General features: G+C 42.0%; 1 protein-coding gene across 1 annotated transcript; it reads left to right on the top strand.

Moving 5' to 3' along the window:
- The first annotated feature begins 1383 nt into the window (after window positions 1–1383).
- Window positions 1384–26316, top strand: Cfap161 (cilia and flagella associated protein 161). The gene is made up of 7 exons (XM_032895967.1): window positions 1384–1496; window positions 2122–2211; window positions 2736–2971; window positions 3954–4044; window positions 21861–22019; window positions 24959–25032; window positions 25768–26316. The coding sequence occupies exons 1-7, from the start codon at window positions 1428–1430 to the stop codon at window positions 25958–25960; spliced, it is 912 nt and encodes a 303-aa protein (XP_032751858.1). The 5' UTR covers window positions 1384–1427; the 3' UTR covers window positions 25961–26316.
- The last annotated feature ends 436 nt before the right edge of the window (window positions 26317–26752 follow it).

The raw sequence follows: 26752 nt of genomic DNA on the forward strand, positions 1-26752 counted from the left end.
GCAATCTGTTTTCAGCATCTGGCTTCCCTTGATAGGCTGGGTTTGGCTCTCACCTTCCACTTGTTGCCTGTTTTGGGAGGCGCTGGACACTGGGGGATTGATTAGTGAATGTATTCAGTCAGCAGCCAGCACCAGGTGGTTCTACCTAACTGCCTATTCCTCCCACTCACTACACAATATCCCCTTTAAGTAACGTTGGCTAAAGCTAACTGTTGCTATTTAAAAATTACTATGAGTGCCTGTAAATTGCATGTTTGTCTTTGCATTTGGACATGGGAAGGGAGGGTTGCTATAAAATGTGTGAAAATACAGACTGTCATAGAGGTGTACACATAAACATTTGCTAACAGTAGTTTCTTCCTTTGGAAGCCGTGAAGTTTTAGTAATGCCCCTTCTTTCGTGTTCTGGTTTTCCAGTGTCTACAGTGAAGAGATGCTGTTTTGTGAAGTTGCTGCTGACCAGAATTAGGAAAGTAGGCTGCCGTTGAACCATGCTTCCACAGGAAATCTAGAGACACTCAAGTTCCACAGCACTTTACCTTAGATTCCGATCTCAGAAGCAAACGAAACGAGACAAACAGAAAAACCAAACAAGAAGAAGCAGAAGAAGCAGCAGAAGAGGAGGAAGAAGCAGAGGAAGAGGAAGAAGAAGAAAAAGAAGAAGAAGGAAGGAAGAGGAGAAGGAGAAGAAGAAGAAGGAGAAGGAGAAGGAGAAGGAGAAGGAGAAGAGAGGAGGAAGAGGAGAAGGAGAAGGGGAAGGAGAAAAAGAAGGAGGAGGAAGAGGAGAGGAGGAAGGAGAAGGAGAAGGAGAAGGAGGAAGAGAGGAGAGGAGGAGGAGAAGAGGAGGAGGAGGAGGAGGAGGAGGAGGAGGAGGAGGAGGAGGAGGGAGGAGGAGGAGGAAGCGGGGGAAGGAGAAGAAGGAGGAGGAGGAGAAGGAGAAGGAGAAGGAGAAGGAGAAGATCAGTATTTTATGCCGGTTGTAGGTTGCACAGTTTGTTATTCCAGCATTGGGAGGTAGAGTCAAGATCTCGCACCTCAAGCTCAGACTGTGCTACATCATGAATTCAAGACCAGCCTGGGGTTTGTATCCATACCCTAACCTAAAAACCCAACCCAAGAAAAACAACAGAAAAAAAGTTTCAAGATTTTTTTTCCCTGCCTAGGGAGCATTGGGAACAGTGTCCTCCCTAGGGGTTACCCAGATCTGCTTTGAGTGCTGGTCATCTGAGACAGTGGCAGTGGTGGGAGGGGCAGGGTGAGGTGGAGGGGGCGTGGCAGTCCAAGGCAGGACCAGCAAGTTTAGTATGCTGTCACTTATTGGCCAGCCAAAGAGACCTTGACCAACTGGCAGCTGCCTGGTCGTCATGGCAACGAAGCACGCTAACGCACCACGGAGGTTGGTGCTGGCTTTCAAGAGAGCAAGGGGCAATGGCGCGGAATGTGTATGGTCCTGGAGTGCGGATGGGCAACTGGAACGAAGATGTCTACCAGGAGGAGGTGCTCAGACTCCTCTCGCATCCTTAGGATCCCAGACCCTACCATGCATATTCTTTCTCTGCTGAGCATTCAGCATCCTCTCTCCCAGCCTCTACCCCAAGCACCTTTGCCACCCGCTGTCTCTGAGTACCCAGGCTCACTGGATGTCTCCCTTCATACTTTCTAAACCCAGAGCAAGAGCATCTTGCCGCCTCTTGGGCGCTCTGCCTTCACTAGGTTTGTGGCACTCTTAGGTCCTGGGAAGGTTCTGGATTACAAGCATACGGTGAGGTCTGGACTTTCCACATCCTCCCCACAGTCAGGAGGACCCCTGTAGAGTCTGCTGGTTTCCTATATACCTACTACTTCTGATTGATTCTGGATGAGATACGCAAAGGGGCCCTGTCCTTTTTTTCTTCGTGAGTTTCTCTTCTCATCCCCTTCCCCTCGCTCCCCCATACTCCCCGCCCCCAGATACTACGGTGACATGCTGCTGACATTTCTGCCATCCCTATAGGGATCACGTTTCCTTTTGTGTTCTTAAACTGTCTTTGAACTCGGGGTGCTCCTGAGGGAAATATTCTCAGTATCTGCTCCTCAACAGCTCTGTCCCGGATTCCTGTTCACTCAGTCTTTGCATCCCCAGGAGCGCTTGCGACACTTCTTAGAGAAGAGGGAAAAGGGAGAGCTTCTTATTCAGAAAAACAGAAGACTGAAGAAGCACATTTTGAGACCGGTAATGTTAAATTCCAAACCCAATTTCAAAAAAATTCTGTCTAGTTAAGTGTGAGTTAAGCAAAGAAAATTTCTATAAACAAGTAACCGTTTTGGAAACTGGATTTAAAAAAAAATAATCTGAAAAGTATAGTGTTTAGAACTCCTCTAGATTTTAGAAACATTAAGGGAAGTCTGCCCTTAATTCTGTGTACTTAACTGTGTTCACTTAATTGTTTGCGTTTTCCAATGAAGGGATGGATTAATGCTTTCACAAGTAAAGTGACTTTCAGTTGCTGGGCAAAACACGTTTAACAAATGTTGAATGACTTGGCAGTGGAATGCTATGCAGAGTCCAACAGCTTCGCATGATCTTGTTTGGGGTCGCGGGGAGCTTGAAGGACACTAACCAAGGATCTGAGGAAGGGAAGGCCTTACTGAGATGGCGCTAGTCTGAGAAGGAAAGGAGGTACACCTGGGAGGGGCCTTGGCCTCAGTGGCTAAGGAATTGAGTAGCTTATTGGAAAATTTCTATTAAAATTGCAGTTGCAGCTTTCAATATCTGAAGATGGCTATGTCCACTATGGTGACAAAGTGATCCTTGTGAATCCTGACCATGTCCTGACGGAGGAAGTTGGCATGTACATGAGAGGAGACCTGAGCCTGTGTATGAGCCCAGATGAAATTAAAGCACAACTTAACGATGACTTAGAGATACCATGTGGTGTGACTGGTGTGCCGACCATCGCCCCGATGGGCAGGAACACCTTCACCATTTTGAGGTAGAGACACTCAGATTCAGAGGACTGAACTATATGCTTGGATTTGTAGCTTGAAAACAGTCTGAGATGAGGAGACAGTGGTCAGTAAGTATTTGCCTTGTATGTCTGAGGGTCTCTAGAACCCTAATCAATCATCTACTAAAACTGACTTGAAGTTTTGAAAATGATCAACAGGACCCTTAGAGACATACAATCACAATTCAAAACTACTGATTTCACTTGGTTGATTTTGTGACAATGTTTCAGTGACAAGAATAGAAACTGTTGTCTGCATCTTTCGTTTAATTTTTCTTGAGTACAAAAATGGTTTGTGGTAAAGTTGATGATCATTTTTACTCCCTGGAAAATTATGAGGGAAGATTGTATTCAATGCTGCACAGGTATAACATTGGCTCTGTCTTAAAATGTCAGCGCACATGACCTTGGCTTATGCTAACATGGCATTTTTCGTCCTTTCTGGTCAAAGTCTACAGAGTTGGGAGGCCCTGGGTTTGACCTGTGGGGCAGGGCAGGGAATAGCATGCTAGCTAGATGTTAAGGCTGAAACAAAAAGATTTTTATAGCTGGCTGTGGTGGCTTACACCTGTAACTTCAGCACTCCCAGTAGGCTGAGACAGGAGGTTTCCTGAAAGTTCCATGTCAGTTTGGGCTACAGAGAAAGTTCAAAGCTAGCCTGGGCTTCAATATGAGACTCTCAAAACACCAAAAACCAAATCCATGCACTTTCCAAAATAAAGATACAAGTATAAGGTGGTGCACAAGAATATTTCAATGAATGTTGCACAATTCGATGATGGATTCTAGCCAGTGATTCTCATCGGCTTCTCCTGATGTTTTCTGGGATGACTGAGGTCTTTGCCAGGGTGAACAAAATAGAAGGAAGAGAAGCTTTTGTTAATTTAGTCCTGAATGTGAATATACAGTCAAGAAAAGTGTGGGAATGAGGTAGGCCTCACGCTCTCCTGTTGCTCTCACCCTCTAGTAACAATGCTAACAGCTGCAATATGGGCCAAGTGGTTGTATACGGGCAGGACTTCTGTCTGGGGATACCAGCAGGACTGGAAGGCAAGATGGTGAGTCTTCTCCTGTGTGCCTACTGCCACCTATCAGTCTAGTTTTCCAAGATGGCCAATAGCTACCCATTGAAGGGACCGTGCAGATGAGGGCTCTGTTTCTGCTGGATTCAACCTGTGGGTTCCAGTGGGCATTTTGTACCTGATTTTTTTCCTCTTTGTAAACAACAACAACAACAACAACAACAACAACAACAACAACATCCCCATCCATAAAAGCTAAGGAGTGAAGAGAGAAGTCTTTTTTATGTAATACAGCTGTCAAAAGTAAAAAAAATCTATATACTACTTTAAACATCAAATTAAACGACTGGGTTAACTGACATTTCCCATTTTCCATGAATACTAACAAGGTATATACGTTGCCCAGACTAATCTTGAACTCCTAGACTCAAAGTGACCTTCCTGCCTGTCTTAGTGTCTCAAATATGTGGGACTATAGGCATGGGTCATTGATCCCAGCTCTGGCAATTTAAACTTTTGATTAGCAAATCCTTTTTTTTTCTAATAAGCAATAAGGACAATATTAGTATGTAGAAGCCAGGAGGTTTGAGTTCCTAAAGTCCTCCTATACTTTGGAGATTATGGAGTGTAATAGGCCCGGGCAGTGGTGCACATCTATAGGCCCAGGACTTGAGAGGTTGAGTCTGGAGGATTGACATGGTTTGAGACTCACCTGGGCTACAGAGTGAGACCTATCTCAACAAAACACAGCAGACACCAGAATCAGATAAGCACATGCTTGGGTTTCATGTGGAAGCTGGGTCAAAGGGATTTGTGTAAATTAACCATTTGAGTACTCAAAACTTGAGCACCATGCAGGCAGTGCCGCCATTGCTTCACATTAACTCAATCTCTTTTCACGTGAGTCTCTGACAAGGACACCGGGAACACAGAAGTTAAGCTACTAAACAACAGAGCGGGGATGCATGTACTATTATGGCTTGGATGCAAAATGTGTCCCTATAGGCTCCTCGGTTTGAATACAGAGTTCTCAACTGATAGTGGTCCTGTGAAAGCTGGAGGAAGTGCTTTTCAGGGAAGGAAAGGTCTTATAGGTTACAGCTGCCTTAGGTTCTGGGCCAACCTCTCTGCTCCCCGGTCTATTGAGATGTAATCAGGGGCCTCACATGCACTGCCACAGTGCTAAGCTGTTCCCTCTGCCAAGTTTTCTCCTCAGTGATAGACTCTATAAAGTGTGAGTCCAAATAAGACCCCCTCCAAAACACCAAGAGCTACTTCTTGTGACAATTTGCTGACGTTGAGAAAAATAACACCAACGTATTTCAGTAAATGGGTGATTCTAGTATTGTCTGGTGTGACATTTTATCATCATTTTCTGGTACCACAAAGACAAACCAACAGTGTCAGTCAACTTATGCCACGCATAGGTATCTACCCGCAGCCTGAGTTTAGATGCAAAATCAAAGCACTAAGTCACTGAGACAGGAGTGCTGTACCCAGAGATCAGCACACCAGCGTTTGACTTCTTCTATTTATGGTTTTCTATATGTCTTCTTAAAAATAACAAAACTCGGGTGTGACTATGATGAGCATCGGAGTTCTTTCTACTCCAGCGTTTTCAAAGCACAGCTTCACAATTATGTTCAGGAAGAGCCTAATATACACTCCTGTGTGGCAGTACTATGGCTACCAAGCCTTTATTTTATGTTCAGGAAATCAAATGGACTTGTTTCCCCTCCCCTCCTCTTTCCCCTCTCCCCCTATTTGTCTGACTAATCAGCTAAGGCTGGCCTTGAACTGGTGCTCTTCTTGCCTCAGCCTTCTGAGTACCGAGATTGCAGGTATGTGCCTCCGTACCTAACAGATTGGGATTGTTATACTATTTTTATGTCATATGTAAGGTTCCATATGGATCTATGAGTAAATGCTCAAAGCTTCCCCCCCCCCAGTTAGTGAGTCTATCTTCAGAATAGAAGATTTTTTTTGGCATAGAATTACTGATATCAAAAATGTGATTATAATTAGAAGTATTGAAAGCTGGATATGGTGACACACACCTATTAATTTCAGCACTCAGGGTGCTGAAGCAGGATTGCTGCAAGTTCCAGGCCCATCTACGTTGCAGAGTGAGATCCTGTTTTTATTTTATTTTATTTTATTTTTTATCTTTATTAACTTGAGTATTTCTTATTTACATTTCGATTGTTATTCCCTTTCTTGATTTCCGGGCTAACATCCCCCTAACTCCTCCTCCTCTCCATCCTCCCTCCATTACTGCCCTCCCCCCAACAATCACGTTCACTGGGGATTCAGTCTTGGCAGGACCAAGGGCTTCCCCTTCCACTGGTGCTCTTACTAGGCTATTCATTGTTACCTATGCAGTTGGAGCCCAGGGTCAGTCCATGTATAGTCTTTGGGTAGTGACTTAGTCCCTGGAAGCTCTGGTTGCTTGGCATTGTTGTACATATGGGGTCTCAAGCCCTTCAAGCTCTTCAGTCCTTTCTCTGATTCCTTCAACAGGGTCCCATTCTCAGTTCAGTGGTTTTGCTGCTGGCATTCGCCTATGTATTTGCTGTATTCTGGCTGTGTCTCTCAGGAGAGATCTACATCCGGTTCCTGTCGGCCTGCACTTCTTTGCTTCATCCATCTTGTCTAATTGGGTGGCTGTATATGTATGGGCCACATGTGGGGCAGGCTCTGAATGGGTGTCCCTTCTGCCTCTGTTTTAAACTTTGCCTCCCTATTCCCTGCCAAGGGTATTCTTGTTCCCCTTTTAAAGAAGGAGTGAAGCATTCACATTTTGGTCATCCCTCTTGAGTTTCATGTGTTCTGTGCATCTAGGGTAATTCAAGCATTTGGGCTAATATCCACTTATCAATGAGTGCATACCATGTGTGTTTTTCTGTGATTGGGTTACCTCACTCAGGATGATATTTCCCAGTTCCATCCATTTGCCTATGAATTTCATAAAGTCATTGTTTTTGATAACTGAGTAATATTCCATTGTGTAGACGTACCAAATCTTCTGTATCCCTTCCGCTATGGAAGGGCATCTGGGTTCTTTCCAGCTTCTGGCTATTATAAATAAGGCTCTATGTACATAGTGGAGCATGTGTCTTTGTTATATGTTGGGGCATCTTTTGGGTATATGCCCAAGAGAGGTATAGCTGGGTCCTCAGGCAGTTCAATGTCCAATTTTCTGAGGAACCTCCAGACTGATTTCCAGAATGGTTGTACCAGTCTGCAATCCCACCAACAATGGAGGAGTGTTCCTCTTTCTCCGAATCCTCGCCAGCATTTGTTGTCACCTGAGTTTTTGATCTTAGCCATTCTCACTGGTGTGAGGTGAAATCTCAGGGTTGTATTGAGTTACATTTCCCTTATGACTAACGATGTTGAACATTTCTTTAGGTGTTTCTCAGCCATTCGGCATTCCTCAGCTGTGAATTCTTTGTTTAGCTCTGAACCCCATTTTTAATAGGGTTATTTGTCTCCCTGCGGTCTAATTTCTTGAGTTCTTTGTATATTTTGGATATAAGGCCTCTATCTGTTGTAGGATTGGTAAAGATCTTTTCCCAATCTGTTGGTTGCCATTTTGTCCTAACCACAGTGTCCTTTACCTTAGAGAAGCTTTGCAGTTTTATGAGATCCCACTTCTTGATTCTTGATCTTAGAGCATAAGCCATTGGTGTTTTGTTCAGGAAATTTTCTCCAGTGCCCATGTGTTCGAGTTGCTTCCCCACTTTTTCTTCTATTAGTTTGAGTGTATCTGGTTTGATGTGGAGGTCCTTGATCCACTTGGACTTAAGCTTTGTTCATGGTCATAATCATGGATCGATCTGCATTCTTCTACATGTTGACCTCCAGTTGAACCAGCACCATTTGCTGAAAATGCTATCTTTTTTCCATTGGATGGTTTTGGCTCCTTTGTCAAAAATCAAGTGACCATTGGTGTGTGGGTTCATTTCTGGGTCTTCAATTCTGTTCCATTGGTCTATCTGTCTGTCTCTGTACCAATACCATACAGTTTTTATCACTAGTGCTCTGTAATACTGCTTGAGTTCAGGGATAGTGATTCCCCCTGAAGTCCTTTTTATTGTTGAGGATAGTTTTAGCTATCCTGGGTTTTTTGTTATTCCAGATGAATTTGCAAATTGTTCTGTCTAACTCTTTGAAGAATTGGATTGGTATTTTGATGGGGATTGCATTGAATCTGTAGATCGCTTTTGGTAAAATGGCCATTTTTACTATATTAATCCTGCCAATCCATGAGCATGGGAGATCTTTCCATCTTCTGAGGTCTTCTTCAATTTCTTTCTTCAGAGCTTGAAGTTCTTATTGTACAGATATTTTACTTGCTTGGTTAAGGTCACACCGAGGTATTTTATATTATTTGGGACTATTATGAAGGGTGTCGTTTCCCTAATTTCTTTCTTGGCTTGTTTCTCTTTTGTGTAGAGGAAGGCTACTGATTTATTTGAGTTAATTTTATACCCAGCCACTTTGCTGAAGTTGTTTATCAGCTTTAGTAGTTCTCTGGTAGAACTTTTGGGATCACTTAAATATACTATCATATCATGTGCAAATAGTGATATTTTGACTTCTTCTTTTCCAAACTGTATCCCCTTGATCTCCTTTTGTTGTCTGATTGCTGTGGCTAGAACTTCAAGAACTATATTGAATAAGTAGGGAGAGAGTGGGCAGCCTTGTCTAGTCCCTGATTTTAGAGGGATTGCTTCAAGTTTCTCTCCATTTAGTTTAATGTTAGCAACTGGTTTGCTGTATATGGCTTTTACTATGTTTAGGTATGGGCCTTGAATTCCTATTCTTTCCAGAACTTTTATCATGAAGGGGTGTTGAATTTTGTCAAATGCTTTCTCAGCATCTAATGAAATGATCATGTGGTTTTGTTCTTTCAGTTTGTTTATATAATGGATCACATTGATGGTTTTCCGTATATTAAACCATCCCTGCGTGCCTGGGATGAAGCCTACTTGATCATGGTGGATGATTGTTTTGATGTGCTCTTGGATTCGGTTCGCCAGAATTTTATTGAGTATTTTTGCGTCGATATTCATAAGGGAAATTGGTCTGAAGTTCTCTTTCTTTGTTGGGTCTTTGTGTGGTTTAGGTATAAGAGTAATTGTGGCTTCATAGAAGGAATTCGGTAGTGTCCATCTGTTTCAATTTTGTGAAATAGTTTGGATAGTATTGGTATGAGGTCTTCTATGAAGGTCTGATAGAATTCTGCACTAAACCCATCTGGACCTGGGCTCTTTTTGTTTGGGAGACCTTTAATGACTGCATCTATTTCGTTAGGAGTTAAGGGGTTGTTTAAATAATTTATATGTTCCTGATTTAACTTTGGTACCTGGTATCTGTCTAGGAAATTGTCCATTTCCTGCAGATTTTCAAGTTTTGTTGAATATAGGCTTTTGTAGTAGAATCTGATGATTTTTTGAATTTCCTCTGATTCTGTAGTTATGTCTCCCTTTTCATTTCTGATTTTGTTAATTTGGACACATTCTCTGTGTCCGCACATTAGTCTGGCTAAGGGTTTATTTATCTTGTTGATTTTCTCAAAGAACCAACTTTTGGTTCTGTTGATTCTTTCTATGGTCCTTTTTGTTTCTACTTGGTTGATTTCAGCTCTGAGTTTGATTATTTCCTACCTTCTACTCCTCCTGGGTGTATTTGCTTCTTTTTGTTCTAGGGCTTTTAGGTGTGCTGTCAAGCTGCTGACATATGCTGTCTCCTATTTCTTTTTGGAGGCACTCAGAGGTATGAGTTTTCCTCTTAGCACAGCTTTCATTGTGTCCCATAAGTTTGGGTATGTTGTAACTTCATTTTCATTAAATTCTAAGAAGTCTTTAATTTCTTTCTTTATTTCTTCCTTGACCAGGTTATCATTGAGTATCAACTTCCATGTATATGTGCGCGTTCTTCCCTCATTGTTATTGAAGGCCAGCTTTAGCTCGTGGTGGTCTGATAGGACGTATGGGATTATTTCTATCTTTCTGTATCTGTTGAGGCCTGTTTTATGACCAATTGTAAGGTCAACTTTGGAGAAAGTACCATGAGGTGGTGAGAAGAATGAATATCCTTTTGCTTTAGGATAGAATGTTCTATAAATATCTGTTAAGTCCATTTGGTTCATGACTTCTCTTAGTCTGTCTATGTCTCTATTTAATTTCTGTTTCCATGACCTGTCCATTGATGAGAGTGGGGTGTTGAAATCTCCTACTATTATTGTGTGAGGTGCAATGTTTGTTTTGAGCTTTAGTAAGGTTTCTTTTATGTATTAGGTGCCCTTGTATTTGGAGCATAGATATTTTGGATTGAGAGTTCATCTTGGTGTATTTTTTCTTGATGAATATAAAGTGTCCTTCCTTATCTTTTTTGATGACTTTTAGTTGAAAATTGATTATATTTGATATTAGAATGGCTACTCCAGGTTGCTTCTTCCGACCATTTGCTTGGAAAGTTGTTTTCCAGCCTTTCACTCTGAGTTAGTTTCTGTCTTTATTTCTGAGGTGTGTTTCCTGTAGGCAGCAGAATGCAGGGTCCTCATTGCATATCCAGTTTGTTAATCTATGTCTTTTATTGGGGAGTTGATACCATTGATGTTGAGAGATATTAAGGAATAGTGATTATTGCTTCCTGTTATATTCATATTTGGATGTGAGGTTATATTTATGTGCTTTTCTTCTCTTTGTTTTGTTGCCAAGACAATTAGTTTCTTGCTTTTTCTAGGGTGTAGCTTGCCTCCTTATGTTGGACTTTACCATTTATTATCCTTTGTAGCACTGGATTTGTAGAAAGATATTGTGTAAATTTGGTGGAATATCTTGGTTTCTCCATCTATGTTAATTGAGAGTTTTGCAGGCTACAGTAACCTGGGATGGCATTTGTGTTCTCTTAGGGTTTGTATGACATCTGTCCAGGATCATCTGGCTTTCATAGTCTCTGGCGAGAAGTCTGGTGTGATTCTGATAGGTCTGCCTTTATATGTTACTTGACCTTTTTCCCTTATTGCTTTTAATATTCTTTCTTTATTTTGTGCATTTGGTGTTTTGACTATTATGTGACAGGAGGAGATTCTTTTCTGGTCCAATCTATTTGGAGTTCGGTAGGCTTCTTGTATGTTTATGGGCATCTCTTTCTTTAGGTTAGGGAAGTTTTCTTCTATAATTTTGTTGAAGATATTTACTGGTCCTTTGAGCTGGGTGTCTTCACTCTCTTCTATACCTATTATCCTTAGGTTTGATCTTCTCATTGAGTCCTGGATTTCCTGTATGTTTTGGACAGTAGCTTTTTCCGTTTTACATTATCTTTGACAGTTGTGTCAATGATTTCTATGGAATCTTCTGCTCCTGAGATTCTCTCTTCTATCTCTTGTATTCTGTTGGTGATGCTTGTATCAATGGCTCCTTGTCTCTTCCTTTGGTTTCCTAAATCCAGGGTTGTTTCCTTGTGTTCTTTCTTCATTGCTTCTATTTCCATTTTTAATTCCTTCAACTGTTTGATTGTGTTTTCCTGGAATTCTTTCAGGGATTTTTGTGATTCCTCTCTATAGGCTTCTACTTGTTTATTTATGTTTTCCTGCGTTTCTCTAAGGGAGTTCTTCATGTCTTTCTTGAAGTCCTCCAGCACCATGACCAAATATGATTTTAAATCTAGATCTTGCTTTTCTTGTGTGTTTGGATATTCAGTGTTTGCTTTGGTGTGAGAATTGGGCTCCGATGATGCCATGTAGTCTTGGTTTCTGTTGCTTGGGTTCCTGCGCTTGCCTCTCGCCATCAGATTATCTCTAGTGTTACTTTGTTCTGCTATTTCTGACAGTGGCTAGACTGTCTTATAAGCCTGTGTTTCAGGAGTGCTGTAGACCTGTTTTCCTGTTTCCTTTCAGCCAGTTATGGGGACAGAGTGTTCTGCTTTTGGACTTGTAGTCTTTCCTGTCTACTGGTTTTCAGCTGTTCCTGTGCCTGTGTCCTGAGTCGTCCAGGCAGGTCACTTGGAGCAGAAAAGTTGGTCCTACCTGTGGTCTGGGGGCTTAAGTTGCTAGTGGGGTGCTGCTTTTGAGCTCTCTGTGAGGGCGGCAACCAGGAGGTCCTGTGCTGCCTTTTCCGGGAATCCCAATGCAACGGGGTCCCAGATGGTGTTAGGTGTTTTCCTCTGTGGTCCCGTGGCTCAAGTTGCTCGTGGGGGACTGCTTTTGAGCTCTCCTTGAAAGCAGCAACCTGTGTTTTGTTTTTAAAGATAGTATGTAACTGGTTCTTTTTAAATTGATTGCACCAATCGGTATTCTCAACAGCAGTACATAAAGTGTGACAAATGTCATAGAGTAACCTTTACTAATTTGAACAAAGAGGCAAACAGGAAAGGGTATTTGAATGTTGCAGTACCTGTACCTTTCTCTGTAACTTTGCCCCCACCCCTCCTATATTCTCACTTTTTCTTCCTCTCTCCGCCTTCCTCAATCTTTTGCCCCGAGAACCATATGTTCTTTGCCTCTGTATTGATTTGGGTTTACTTATTTGCCTTTTGAAAGATAATCCAGCTTATCTAGAAGTGCAGGCTGACAGGAACCAGATGTAGATCTCTCCTGAGAGACACAGCCAGAATACAGCAAGTACATAGGCAAATGCCAGCAGCAAACCACTGAAATGAGAACAGGACCCCCGTTGAAGGAAATCAGAGAAAGGACTGAAAGAGCTTGAAGGGGTTTGAGACCCCATATAAACAACAATGCCAACCAACCAGAGCTTCCAGGGACTAAGCCACTATCCAAAGACTATACATGGACTGACCCTGGGCTCCAACTGTGTAGGTAGCAATGAATAGCCTAGTAAGAGCACCAGTGGAAGGGGAAGTCCTTGGTCCTGCCAAGACTGAACCCCCAGTGAATGTGATTGTTTGGGGGAGGGTGGTAATGGGGGGAGGATGGGAACACCCATATAGAAGGGAAGGGAGGAGGTGTTAGGGCGATGTTGGCCCAGAAACCAGGAAAGGGAATAACAATCGAAATGTAAATAAGAAATGCCCAAGTTAATAAAGATGGAGGAAAAAAAAAAGAAAGATAGATTTTATCTTATTGGATATTTTTATTGACATTTAAAATGATATACCTTTCCTGGTTTCCCATCCAGAAGTTCCCTACCCCATTCCCCTGTTTCTATGAAAGTACTCTCCTACCCACCCACCTACTCCCTCCCATTTCCCTGCCTCTGACATTCCCCAACACTGGGGCATCAAGCCTTCACAGGACCAAGAGCCTCTCCTCCCACTGATGCCAGACAAGGCCATCCTCTGCTACATATGTGGCTGGAGCCATGGGTCCATCCCTGTGTACTCTTTAAATGGAGGTTTATTCCCAAAGAGCTCTGGGGGGGTGGGCATCTGGTTGATTGATATTGTTGTTGTTCTTATGGGGTTGCAAACCCTGTTAGCTCCTTCAGTCCTTTCTCTAATTCCTGCATTGGGGACCCTGTTCTACGTTCAGTGGTTGGCTGTGAACATCACCTGTGTATTCGTTAGACTTTGGCAGAGCCTTACAGGAGACAGCTGTATCAGGCTCCTGTCAGCATGCACGTCTTGACGTCTGATTATGATCTGGGTGTGGTGGCTGTGTATGGGATGGATTCCCAGGTAGAGCAGACTCTTGTTGGCCATTTCTTCTGCTCCATATTTTGTCTCCATATTTCCTCCTGTGAGTATTTCAGTCCCCCCTTCCAAGAAGGACTGAAGTATCCAGTTTGGTCTTCCTTCTTTTTGAGGTACATGTGGTCTATGAATTGTATCTTAGGTATTCCGAACTTTTGGGCTAGTATTCACTTATCAGTGAGTGCATACCATCTTTTGTGATTGGGTTACCTTACTCAGGATATTTTCTAGTTCCATCTATTTGCCTAAGAATTTCATGAACTCATTGGTTTTTTTTTCTTTTTTTTTCGGGGCTGGGGACCGAACCCAGGGCCTTGCGCTTCCTAGGCAAGCGCTCTACCACTGAGCTAAATCCCCAACCCCAAACTCATTGTTTTTAATAGCTGAGTAGCACTCAATTGTGTGGAGGTACAACGTTTTCTGTATCCTTCTCTGTTGAAGGGCATCTGGGTTCTTTCCAGCTTCTGGCTATTATAAATAAGGCTAATATGAACATAGAGGAGCATGTGTCCTGTTATATGTTGGAGCATTTTTTAGGTATATGCCCAGGAGTGGTATAGCTTAGTCCTCAGGTAGTACTATGTCTACTTTTCTTATATTTTTGGTTGTGAGCCTAGCCTTTAACGGCTGAGCCATCTCTCCAGCCCGTATGTCTACTTTTCTAAAGAGCCACCAGACTGATTTCCAGAGTGGTTGTACTAGTTTGCAATCCCAGCAGCAATAGAGGAGTATTCCTCTTTCTCCACATCTTCACCAGCATCTGTTGAGTTTTTGATTTCAGACATTCTGACTGGTGTGAGGCAGAATCTCAGAATCGCTTTGATTTGCATTTCCCTGATGACTAAGGATGCTGAACATTTCTTTGGGCATTTCTCAGCCATTTGGTATTCCTCAGTTGAGAATTCTTTGCTTAGCTCTGTAGCCCATTTTTTAAGAGTTATTTGATTCTCTGGAGTTCTTGAGTTCTTTGTATATATTGGATATTAGTTCTCTATCAGATGGAGGATTGGCTAAGATCTTTTTCCAATCTGTCAGTTGCCATTTTGTCCTATTGACAGTGTCCTTTGCCTTACAGAAGCTTTGCAATTTTATGAGGTCCTATTTGTTCATTCTTGATATTAGAACATAAACCATTGGTGTTCTGTTCAGGAAATTTTCCTCTGTGCCCATGTGATCAAGGGTATCCCCCACTTTCTCTTCTATTAGTTTCAGTGTATCTAGTTTTATATGGAGGTCCTTCCTTGATCCACTTGGACTTGAGCTTTGTACAAGGAGATAAGACTGTATCAATTTGCATTCTTCTACATACTGACCTTCAGTTGAACCAGCACCATTTGCTGAAAATGCTGTCTTTTTTCCACTGGATGGTTTTAGTTCCTTTGTCAAAGATCAAGTGATCACAGGTATGTGGGCTCATTTCTGGGCGTTCAATTCTATTCCACTGATCTATCTGCCTGTCTCTGTACCAATACCATACAGTTTTTATCACTATTGCTTTGTAATACTGCTTGAGGTCAGGATTGGTGATTTTCCCAGAAGTTCTTTTATTGTTGAGGATAGTTTTCACTATTCTGGGTTTTTTGTTATTCCAAATCAATCTGCAAATTGTTCTTTCTAACTCTATGGATAATTGAATTAGAATTTTGATGGGGATTGCATTGAATCTGTAGATTGCCTTTGGCAAGATGGCCATTTTTACTGTATTAATCCTGCCAATTCGTGAACATAGGAGATCTTTCCATCTTCTGAGGTCTTCTTCGATTTCTTGCTTCAGAAACTTGAAGTTCTTGTCATACAGATCTTTCACTTTCTTGGTTATAGTCACACCAAAGTATTTTATATTATTTGTGACTATTGTGAAGGGTGTCATTTCCCTAATTTCTTTCTCAGCTTGTTTATCCTTTGAGTAGAGGAAGGCTACTGATTTGCTCGAGTTAATTTTATACCCCGACACTTTGCTGAAGTTTTTCAGGTTTAGGAGTTCTCTGGTGAAATTTTGTGGTCACTTAAGTGTACTATCATATCATCTGCAACTAGTGATATTTTGACTTCTTCCTTTCCCATTTGTATCTCTTTGACTTCCTCTGGCTAGGACTTCCTGTACTATATTGAATAGGTAGGGAGAGAGTGGGCAGCCTTGTCTAGTCCCTGATTTTAGTTGGATTGCTTCAAGTTTCTCTCCATTTAATTTGATGTTGGCTACTGGTTTGCTGTATATTCCTTTTACTATTTTTAGTTATGGGCCTTGAATTCCTGATCTTTCCAAGACTTTTATCATGAAGGGGTGTTGAATTTTGTCAAATGCTTTCTCAACATGTAATGTAGTGGTCATGTGGATTTTTTCTTTGAGTTTGCTTATATAGTTGATTACATTGATAGATTTCCATATATTGAACCATCCCCCACATCCCTGGGATGAAGCCTACTTGAATCGTGATTGATGACCGTTTAGACGTGTTTTTGGATTCAGTTTGTGAGAATTTTTCTTTCTCTTTCTCTTTCTTTTTCTTTTTTCTTTTTTCTTTTTTTTTTCGGAGCTGGGGACCAAACCCAGGGCCTTGTGCTTGCTAGGCAAGTGCTCTACCACTGAGCTAAGTCCCCAAACCCAGTTTGTTTTGCATTGATATTCATAAATGAAATTTTTCAGAAGTTCTCTTTCTTTGTTGGGTCTTTGTGTGGTTTAGGTATGAGCATAATTGTGGCTTCATAGAATGAATTGGGTAGCGCTCAATCTGTTTCTATTTTGTGGAATAGTTTGGACAGTATTGGTACGAGGTCTTCTATGAATGTCTGGTAGAATTCTGCACTAAACCCATCTGGTCCTGGGCTTTTTTGGTTGGGAGACTTTTAATGATTGCTTCTATTTCTTTAGGGGTCATGGGACTGTTTAGATTGCTTATCTGATCCTGATTTAACTTTGTTACCTGGCATCTGTTTAGAAATTGTCCATATCCTTCAGATTTTCCAGTTTTGTTGAGTATAGACTTTTGTAGTAGGATCTGATGCTTTTTTAAAAATTTCCTCAGTTTCTGTTGTTATGTCTCCCTTTTCATTTCTGATTTTGTTAATTAGCATACTGTCTTTGTGCCCTCTGGTTAGTTTGGCTAAGAGTTTATCTATCTTGTTGTTTTTCTCAAAGAATTCACTCCTGGTTTTGTTGATTCTTTGTATAGTTCTTTTTGTTTCTACTTGGTTGATTTCAGACCTGAGTTTGATTATTTCCTGCTATCTACTTGTCTTGGGTGTATTTACTTCTTTTTGTTTTAGGATTTTCAGATGTGCTGTGAAGTTCTAGTGTATGCTCTCCCAAGTTTCTTTATTGAGGCACTCAGAGCTATGAGTTTTCCTCTTATCACTGCTTTCATTGTGCCCTATAAGTTTGGGTATGTTATGCCTTCATTTTCATTAAATTCTAAGAAGTCTTTAATTTCTCTTTTTATTTCTTCCTTGACCAAATTATCATTGAGTAGAGTGTTGTTTAACTTCCATGTATATGTGGGTTTCCTGTCATTTTTGTTGTTACTGAAGACCAGGCTTAATCTGTGGTGATCTGATAGGATGTATGGGATTATTTCTATATTCTTGTATATGTTGAGGCCTGTTTTGTGACCAATTTTATGGTTAATTTTGGAGAAGGTTCCATGAGGTGCTGAGAAGAAGATATATCCTTTTGTTTTAGGATAAAATGTTCTATAGATATCTGTTTAATCCATTTGATTCAGAACTTCTGTTTGTTTCACTGTGTCTTTGTTTAGTTTCTGATGATCTGTCCACTGATGAGTGGGGTGTTGAAGTCTCCCACTATAATTGTGTGAGGTGCAGTGTTTGCTTTGAACTTTAGTAAAGTTTCTTTTATAAATGTGGGTGCCCTTGCATTTGGAGCATAGATAATCAGAATTGAGAGTTCATCTTGGTGGAGTTTCCTTTGAGGAGTATGAACTTTCCTTTCTTATCTTTTTTGATAACTTTTGGTTGAAAGTTGATTTTATTTGATATTAGAATGGCTACTCCTGCTTGTCTGTTGGAACCATTTGCTTGGAAAAATTTTCCCAGCCTTTTTCTCTGAGGTATTATCTGTTTTTGTCACTGAGGTGTGTTTCCTGTATGCAGCAAAGTGCTGGGCCCTGTTTATGTATCCAGTCAGTTAGTCTATGTCTTTTTATTGGGGAATTGAGTCCTTCGATGGTGAGAGATATTAGGGACAAATGATTGTTGTTTACTTTTTTTTTTTAAGAGGTGGAGTTATGTTTGTTTGTGTGGCTCTCTTATTTTGGGTTGGTTGAAAGATTACTTTCTTGCTTTTTATAGGGTGTAGTTTTTCTTCTTGTTTTGGAGTTTTCTATCTATTATCCTTTGTAGGGCTGGACCTGTGGAAATATATTGTGTAAATTTGTTTTTGTCATGGAATATCTTGTTTTCTCTATCTATGTTAATTGAGAGTTTTGCTGCATATAGTAGCCTGGGCTGGCATTTGTGTTCTCTTAGGGTCCATATGACATCTGCCCAGGATCTTCCAGCTTTTATAGTTTCTGTTGAGAAGTCTGGTGTAATTCTGATAGGTCTGCCTTTATATGTTACTTGACATTTCCCCTTACTACTTGTAATATTCTTTCTTTGTTTTGTGCATTTGGTATTTGACTATTATGTGATGGGAAGAATTTTTTTTTCTGATCTAATCTGTTTGGAGTTCTGTAGGCTTCTTACATGTTTATGGGCATCTCTTTCTTTAGGTTAAGGAAGATTTTTTTTTTCTACAATTTTTTTTCTTTTTTCTTTTTTTTCAGAGCTGGGGACCGAACCCAGGGCCTTGCGTTTGCTAGGCAAGCGCTCTACCACTGAGCTAATCCCCAACCCCTTTTTTCTACAATTTTGTTGAAGATATTTACTGGCCCTTTAAGTTGGGAGTGTTCATTGTCTTCTATACCTATTATCCTTAGGTTTGTCCTGATTTCCTGGATGTTTTTGGTTAGGAGCTTTTTGTGTTTTGCATTTTTTGACTGTTGTATTAATTTTTTTTATGGTATCTTCCATCTCTTGTATACGGTTGATGATGCTTGCCTCTATGACTCCTGATCTTTTCCCTAGGTTTTCTATCTCCAGGGTTGTCTCTCTTTGGGATTTCTTTATTGTTTCTATTTCCACTTTTAGATCCTAGATGGTTTTGTTCATTTCCTCACCTGTTTGGTTGTGTTTTCCTGTAATTCTTTAAGGGATTTTTGTGTTTCCTCTTTAAGGACTTCTACTTGTTTACCTATGTTGTCTGTATTTCTTTAAGGGAATTATTTATATCCTTCTTAAAGTCCTCTAACATCATCATGAGATGTGATTTTTAAATCAGAATCTTGCTTTTTCCAGTGTGTTGAGGTATCTAGGACTTGCTGTTGTGGGACAACTGGGTTCTAATGATGCCAAGTGGCCTTGGTTTCTGTTGCTTAGGTTCTTGCACTTGCCTCTCACCATCTGATTATCTTTGGTGTTAGCTGGTCTTGCTGTCTCTGACAGTGGCTTGACCCTCCTGTACACCTCTGTGTCAGCACTCCTGGGAGACCAGTTTTTTCCCAGAGGGATTTGGGCACAGAGAGCCTTGGCACAGGGTTAGGTCCTTGTGAAGACAGAAATGGGAATGATCCTGTTCCAGACTGTTCCTCTGTTCCTCTGTCCTGAGGGCTTGAAGTCACCTTCTTAACCCCCATCCCCACCCCCAACCCCTCTGTGTGTGTGTGTGTGTGTGTGTGTGTGTGTGTGTGTGTGAGAGAGAGAGAGAGAGAGAGAGAGAGAGAGAGAGAGAGAGAGAGAGAGAGTTTGTACAGGACACCATTTAGGAGTCCGTTTTCACCTTCTTCCTAGTTTGAGGAAGGTCTTTCTTGTTTCTGTTATTAAGCTATGTATTCCAGGCTAGCTGGCCCATAAGGTGGCAGGCAATTCTTTACTCTCTGTCTCCCGTTTTCCCACAGGATATCTAGGATTACAGATGTGCACATTACTGCATCTAGCTGTTTTATGTGGGCTCCTCAGGTCCACACACAGGCCAGCAGGCTGTGCAGGAAGAGCTTTTGTTCACTGACTTAATTCCTTAGCTCCTCCATTGCTTTTAAGGTCTAGTCTGTTAGACATCTGATAAAAAGAAAAGCAAGTATTAATTTCTAGATGTTTACAGCTTGATATTTTAACAGAATAGTTTAAATTTGTTCTTTAACACACTTGAGGTTTATTTTGGTAAAAGGTTTTTCCACTTGAGTTTCCCAAGTGACCAATCATCTCGAGTATTACCTGTTGAATAATTCTTCCTTCTGACATGCTATGCTTCCCTAAGCATATATTAACTCATCCTCTGCACTACACGCTCTTCCTGAGTGTTCTATTTTGATCCACTGAAGTCATCTATTTTTACTCTGGGACTACAATGTTGTAATTATACAGCACCCTAATACACTTTGACAGATCTTTGTTTTCCCCCATTATCTTTCTTTGTCTGAATTACATTGGGAATTAATCTTTGAGTTAAGTGGAGTAATTATCTTTCCCTATTCCTCCGCCTTTGCAGAGAAAAAGTCACGTTGTGCTTGCTTGACACTGTAAAGTTGAGTGCTTTTTTATTAATAGCTTTGACGGTTTTACTCTTGTGAAGCGTCTTGACTTCACTTAGGAAGGCGTTTTAGATCTTGGTCAGATTTTATGACTCTCTTCACGTGGCAGTAACACTGGTCTTGATATTGTTATTCTTTCCCGCCCAGAGTCTTTTGAATGTCACTGCAGCAAAGTTCTTCCCCACCCAGGTCCAGCTTATTCTCTTTCTCCACAGCACATACATCATCCATCTTTTTGTTCAGGCCCCATTAGTTGTTCTGGCTTCTGGGGAACACCTCTAAGCATAGACAATCCTCTCATTTAGCCTTGAATCCCAAGTAATGCCACTGTGGGAATCACAGTCACATGGGAGGACAGTGAACATCCAGAGGGTATCGAGATACTTCTCTTATTCACAGACCATCTCCTCTCTTGCTGGGTAGAGAATGTTCAGAGGATTAAAACTCACAACTTCTTCGTCTCACCTCAAACATAGCTTCACAGACAAAAAACATTGATGAGGGGGCCAGGTAGGTAGCTCAGTGACTAAGAGCACTTGTTGCTTTGTAGAAGACCTGAGTTTAATCCCCAGCATCCACACAGTCCTAGGGGTTTGGAATGCCCTTCTTGGCAGGCATCAGGCACACACATGGCACACACATATACATGCTGATAAAATACTCAATACACATAGATGCTTAATACACATAAATAAAATCTAAAAATTCAAACACACTAAAAACTTGTTAAAAGGCAGAGAATCCTCATCCATGTTCAAGGTGAAGATGAACAAGCAAAGAGCTAGCTAGCAAGGAGAACCTTCTGGACTTCTCGCAGGATGGGACAGCTTTGGCAAAGCATAGCCATGCAGATGACATCTGTTCCCAATGGGGACATGGATTCCAGATGGCCAAGGTCACTCACGAGCAAGTGCCAGCTGTGATAGCTCCAGGTTGAAGAGTACCTGATCTCAGGTGCCCAGTTTCAGCAATGTTATTTATAGTGCCTAAGACCCAGACACAGGCCCCGTGCTTTGAAACAGACTGAGAGCAGGAAATGGAGTATGGAAAATGTCTGACCTCTCCATTCCTGTGACAAAACACCATGGCTAAGGTGACCTGGTTCATGGTTCCAGGTTATTACAAGACCATGAGGATGGTGGGGAGAATGGCAGAGACAGTGCTGGTACAGTAGCTGAGAGCTCACACCTGATCTTGAAGCAGGAGACAGAAAGACAGAGAGCTAACAGATGGTGTGGACTTTTAAAATCTCAAATCCCACCCCAGTGACACACCTCCTCCAGCAAGACCACACCTTTTAATCCTTCCCAAACAGTTCCTCCAAACTGGGGACCAAGTATTCAAACATATGAGTTTGGGGGCCATTCTCATTTAAACCATCATAAAAAAGAAAGACAGGCTATGAGGAAGGAAGTAGGAAGGGAAAGATGGGGGAGAGATACTATTCTGACATATTCCTAAGCAAGGGGGGAATTGTGCTTTCTCATAAGATGGGTAGGAACAGGGTTCTAGAAAATGCTTGCAATGCAGTCCATTTGGTCACCCATTCTCCAGCTTTCTGGGTGGCTGTGACTCAAATCATGTCTGTGCTGCTGTTTCTAGCTGTATTTAACAAGCGACCACAGGACCCTTCTGAAGTCTTCTGTGAAGTCCTGGCTCCAGGAGGTGACTCTGACAGATACGGTCACCCATCTGAACTGGTGGCAGGCTGCCTTCCTCGACCCCCAGCTGCGCTTGGAATATGAAGGCTTCCCAGTCCCGGTGAGCTTGGCATATGGGACAATGGGATCTGGGCTCTGCAGGGACAGACTGGCTCACAGCTGCCAGTTAAGCAGAGGCTCGCTGGAGCTCCAATAGCAAATAGACTTCATCTTTTTCCTTCCTTTGTAACTCAAAAGTGGATAGCAGCAGTGTGAGGCAGCCCTTTTCTCTCAACCCTGGTTGCGAGTTAGAATCACCCTCAGGGCTGTGCAAAGGACCTGGACACTTCCAATACAAGCTGCCAGCGATGTATAAAAGCCCAACATGTAATACAACTTCCCAGTCTCGTCCGTACAGTCTTCATTAGGTCAGCCTCTTCCCCCATTTTTCTTCTCTCCTTTTCTTCTGCCCTACCTCCCTTTCCTCCTTTTGTCTCTCCCTTCCCCCTTTCTCCCTTCCCTTCCTCCATCCCTGCCCCTCTTCCTTTTTCTCTTTCTATCCACCTTCTCATCTCTTCCCTTTGTTTTTCTTCTGCTTTCCTTTACCTCCTTCCTTCCCTCCTCCCTTCCCTCCTTTTCTCTCTCCCTTCCTGTTTCTTTCCTCACTCTTTAGCCCAGAGTGAACTGAAACTCTTCATTCTTCCAAGTGCCTGCACCACTTGCTTGATGATTTTTAAGTTCCCATCTTCCAAGATCCTGGGCAGCCTTGGGAAGGGATGGGGACAACAAGCAGGTACTGAGGTAGTCCCTGGTCACTCTTGGTTTAGACTCGGGGCATGACTCTTTTGGGAGGCTCCCACGGGCGCAAAGCAAGCTTTCTGCTACCTCTCAAATTAAAGGAGGCATCTGCTACACCTGGAGGAAGGACTTATCAGAAATCACCGGGAGCATCTGCCATCAGCAGCTTTATAAAACTGGTCAGGAAAGGGCTACAGTCCCAGGCTACTCTGAATCTGCCCCACTCAGTGGGTCTATCTCTTTAAGGCTTTAGCAGGGCACCCTGGCTCCTGGAGGCTCTTCCACAGTTGTACGAGGTGGAGGGTGGTCACCTTATCCACAACAAAGCAAGCTTGGCAGAATCTTCTCTGTAGCTGTCCTTTCCAAGTTTGGCTTTTCTAGGACTGTAGTGGCTATGACCTTCATCCCCTCTAGTCAGTGCCTCTGTAGGCAGAGGTGTTCATGATACTTCCTTAGGGAGTTTTGTGAGGACCCAAAGGTTAAGCCATAGCTCATTGCTGTCTGCAGCCCTGGATGTCCTTCTTTGAAGGAGTAATGTGGTTGCATGAATTCTTTGTCCCAGTGATGATTCACCTCATTGTGGTCCAGGAAGGTCTGATTTTTACTCAGGCAAGCTTGCATGTCTGCCAGAGAGCCCAGGACTCCCTAAGCTACCTCACACATGCTATCGCTGTCTCAGTAGACCTCCACCTGCAGCTATGGCTAAGTGAGTTAAGGACATCAGCTGTGGAGGTGAGACAAATGTGTACTGGGGAAGTGGGGTGCCTCAAGCAAGTGCTGCCAGGAAGGAGCTGAGAGACTTTAGTTAGGTAGGTTTAGAGACAGTTCCAGTAAAGGGGAATGCTGGGGCTTAGGAGCTGACCTGAAGGCAAGGGAGATCTTACAATTGAGCATGTCAACTACTCCTCTCTCAAGGGAGAGCAGACTGGCGCCAGTCTGAGACTGTTGAGGAAGGAAGGAAGGAAGGAAGGAAGGAAGGATGAGAGAGAGAGAGAGAGAGAGAGAGAGAGAGAGAGAGAGACAGAGACAGAGACAGAGAGAGACAGAGACAGAGAGAGACAGAGAGAGAGACAGATGGATATTCCTGTCTGTTGGGGATTTTCTGGCTTGGTCACTACTCATGTTTTGTCGGTTTATAAGAGACTGGGCTGGCCTTGGTCCTGTCCAGACAAATTACGATCGTAGTAGCTTTAACTGATGAAGAGTTCTGTGAAATGGACTCTGCTCACCAGTAAGGCATGGCTTTGGGCACCAGACAGCTCGCATGCCAGGCACAGCTGCTTTCCTTCTGACAGCGCTCATCTTACAAGAGCCAGGGTTATAAGATTTATTTGGCCAATTGTGTTAGTTCACATCTGTAATTCCAACATTCTGGAGGCTGAGGAAAGAGGATCATGAGTCCTAGGCTAGCATGAGGTATACAGCCAAGTCCTAGTCTCCAGGAAATTCTAATTATAAACACATTATCTATTCATTTTCAGCGTCATTAAAGTACAGATATGAAAACCACCAGTATTAGTTCAATCTTCCAGAAGCAACGATTTTATATGCTATTTTCTATGCATATACATGTATATACATATATATATGATATATGACATATATTAATGACATCCTGAGTAGCTATGGAGATGTCTCAGTAGGTAGAGTCCTGTGCACTGCTACGCAAGTTTGAGGACCTGAATTTTGATCTCAGTACCCATATAAAAGGCAGGTAAGGCAGCATGTACCCTGTAATCCTAGTGCTAGGAGGCAGATGCAGGAGTATTCCTGAGGCTCTCTGGACAGCCTATCTAGTTGATCAGCTCCAGGCTTAGTGGGAGATGCTTTCTCAAAGAACAAGGTGGAATGCAATGGGGAGATACCCATTGTCTCCTTTGGTCTTCATGTGCACAAACACACATGTACACAGGCACCCCCCACATGTGTGAAAACACCCACACAAACATGTATGCATACCACACGCATAAATAGGAACTCCTGAATATATGCATGTGTGTATACACTCATGCACACATGTGTGTATTTAATATCATCTGCTATATTTTGCATTGTCAAAAGTCTTCTTCGATATGACTTTGAATGATTATTCTACCATGTAGATATCTACCATGATGCATTCCATCAAACCATCATAGTTCTGTGGCCTTATAAGTTACATATGTGCTACACTGAAATGAATATGTTAATATATTCCTAGACTTTTGCTTCTAGGAAAGTGGACAGAATGCTAATAGCACTTTCTTTTCCTATCCTGTAAAGGCAAATGAAAAGATTGTCATCTATCATCGTCACACAAATCGAGCCCTGGCAGTCCACCGGAATCTCTCCTTAAGGTATGATACTGGCAGGTGCAGGAGAGTGCTCTAATTGGCTCAGGGTCATGCATGTAAAAGCAGAGTTGTTTAACTAAAACTCCTTGTCTAGATGTGCAAGGTAAAGATTTTTAGATGCTCAGTTAAAAGCAACAACATTGATTTATTTTTATCACCAAGGTTTATAAGAAATTATTTAAAAGTAAGGATCAATTTTTAGTTTTCAATGATTAAGACAATCAAAAGACAAAATTTGCTTTAAATTCACAGATGGTCTATATGTTTATTACCTAGAATTTTGATTGGCCGAAATTTAAATGCCAACAGTCTTAATTCTGCCAGTATTTAATTTTAACATTAAATAAACTTAGTGTTTTGTTTTGAGAATTACTTTGAGAGTTCTACACTGCCCACACATTATCTATTGACTGATATTATATCTGATATGTTTAAATATCATAATTATGAATTACAGTGCTGAAAATTTGCTTTGTGTAAAACTTTGATATTGCTATTCACTAAAGTCCTACTCAACAGAGATGTTGGCTATAGAGGGTCCCTATGAGCCTAATCCTCTGCAGACATGGGTGAAACATTTCTTCGCATGTACCATATTTTAGGAGCCTTCTTGGGCTTTGTACAGAGATCTGACCCAACAGGAATTTTTCTAGGAAGGACAATGTCCATGAATCAACAAACATTCATGGAGTGTTACACTCTGTTTCTAACTGGAATCCATTTTTGTTTCGGTTCCAGGACCTACTTTGGGAAGGAAGCTGAGGTTGCCGCTCACACACATTTTGATCCACACAGAGTTGAAAGACCCAAGAACCACTGGATGCTGGTTACTGGAAATCCCAGAAATAAGTCCAACACCATGCTAGACATCTCTAAACCTATTGCAGTGGATACCCGGGCCGTGGAGCAGGCCATGGGCATCAATACATAGTGACGTACCAGGCATACGTGTGGCTCTTGTCAGCTTCAGGTCTTAAAAGAAAGGAACAATCTTCTTGGTTGTACCCCAAGCAGTTTTACAGTAGGTGAAGAATTCTATGAATATGTCATTAAAAGACATACCACATTAAAATGACTGAATTGATGTTGGGAGCCTGGCTCTGGGGAGCAAATAGTGTTTGAAAATGAATTGTATTTGAGATTAAGTCAGCTTTTGTTGATATCCCAATTGTGAAGAACTTAGTGCCCCCCTTCAGAGCCCCTTGCCTACAGGACCAACGAGGCCTGTGCTCCTTTCCAAAACTGGGTTTATGCAATAAAGAGGTCAGAAGTTTGCGGATGTTTTGACACTGCTGTTTCTCCCCTAATTTTCTTCTGTGTAGAACAATGTGTAGCTATGAGATGAAGCTTTGCCTTGGAATTAAAATCCCCCTACCACTGCATTCTTGGTGCTGGGATTAAATGCATGTCCCTGTGGTGCTCTGAAAAACAGCCTACTTTGGTTTTAGCCTCCAACCTGGGATGTCAGATCCTCTGCTCAAGGTGAGGGAGTGGGGAATCTATGATCTTATAATCTTATGAAAATCTATGATTTTCATACTGCAGAATACCTTTACTTCTAGCTGATCTACGAAGCCAACCCAATAATGATGTCATCCATGTGATTATAAAAGTCCCAACAACGGGGCTGGAGAGATGGCTTAGTGGCTAAGCATGCATACTGTCCTCCCAAAGGGTCTGAGATGAGTTCTCAACCACCATGTCAGATGGCTCACAACTGCCT

Source organism: Rattus rattus, chromosome 2, assembly GCF_011064425.1.
Source record: "Rattus rattus isolate New Zealand chromosome 2, Rrattus_CSIRO_v1, whole genome shotgun sequence".
NCBI lineage: Eukaryota > Metazoa > Chordata > Mammalia > Rodentia > Muridae > Rattus > Rattus rattus.

Bases quoted from the DNA above. Each gene is read 5' to 3' on its own strand.
- Cfap161 (XM_032895967.1), top strand. From the start codon at position 1,428: ATGGCGCGGAATGTGTATGGTCCTGGAGTGCGGATGGGCAACTGGAAC. The intron at 2,212-2,735 runs GTAATGTTAAAT...TTAAAATTGCAG, and splicing joins AGAAGCACATTTTGAGACCG to TTGCAGCTTTCAATATCTGA. The intron at 25,033-25,767 runs GTATGATACTGG...TTTCGGTTCCAG, and splicing joins CACCGGAATCTCTCCTTAAG to GACCTACTTTGGGAAGGAAG.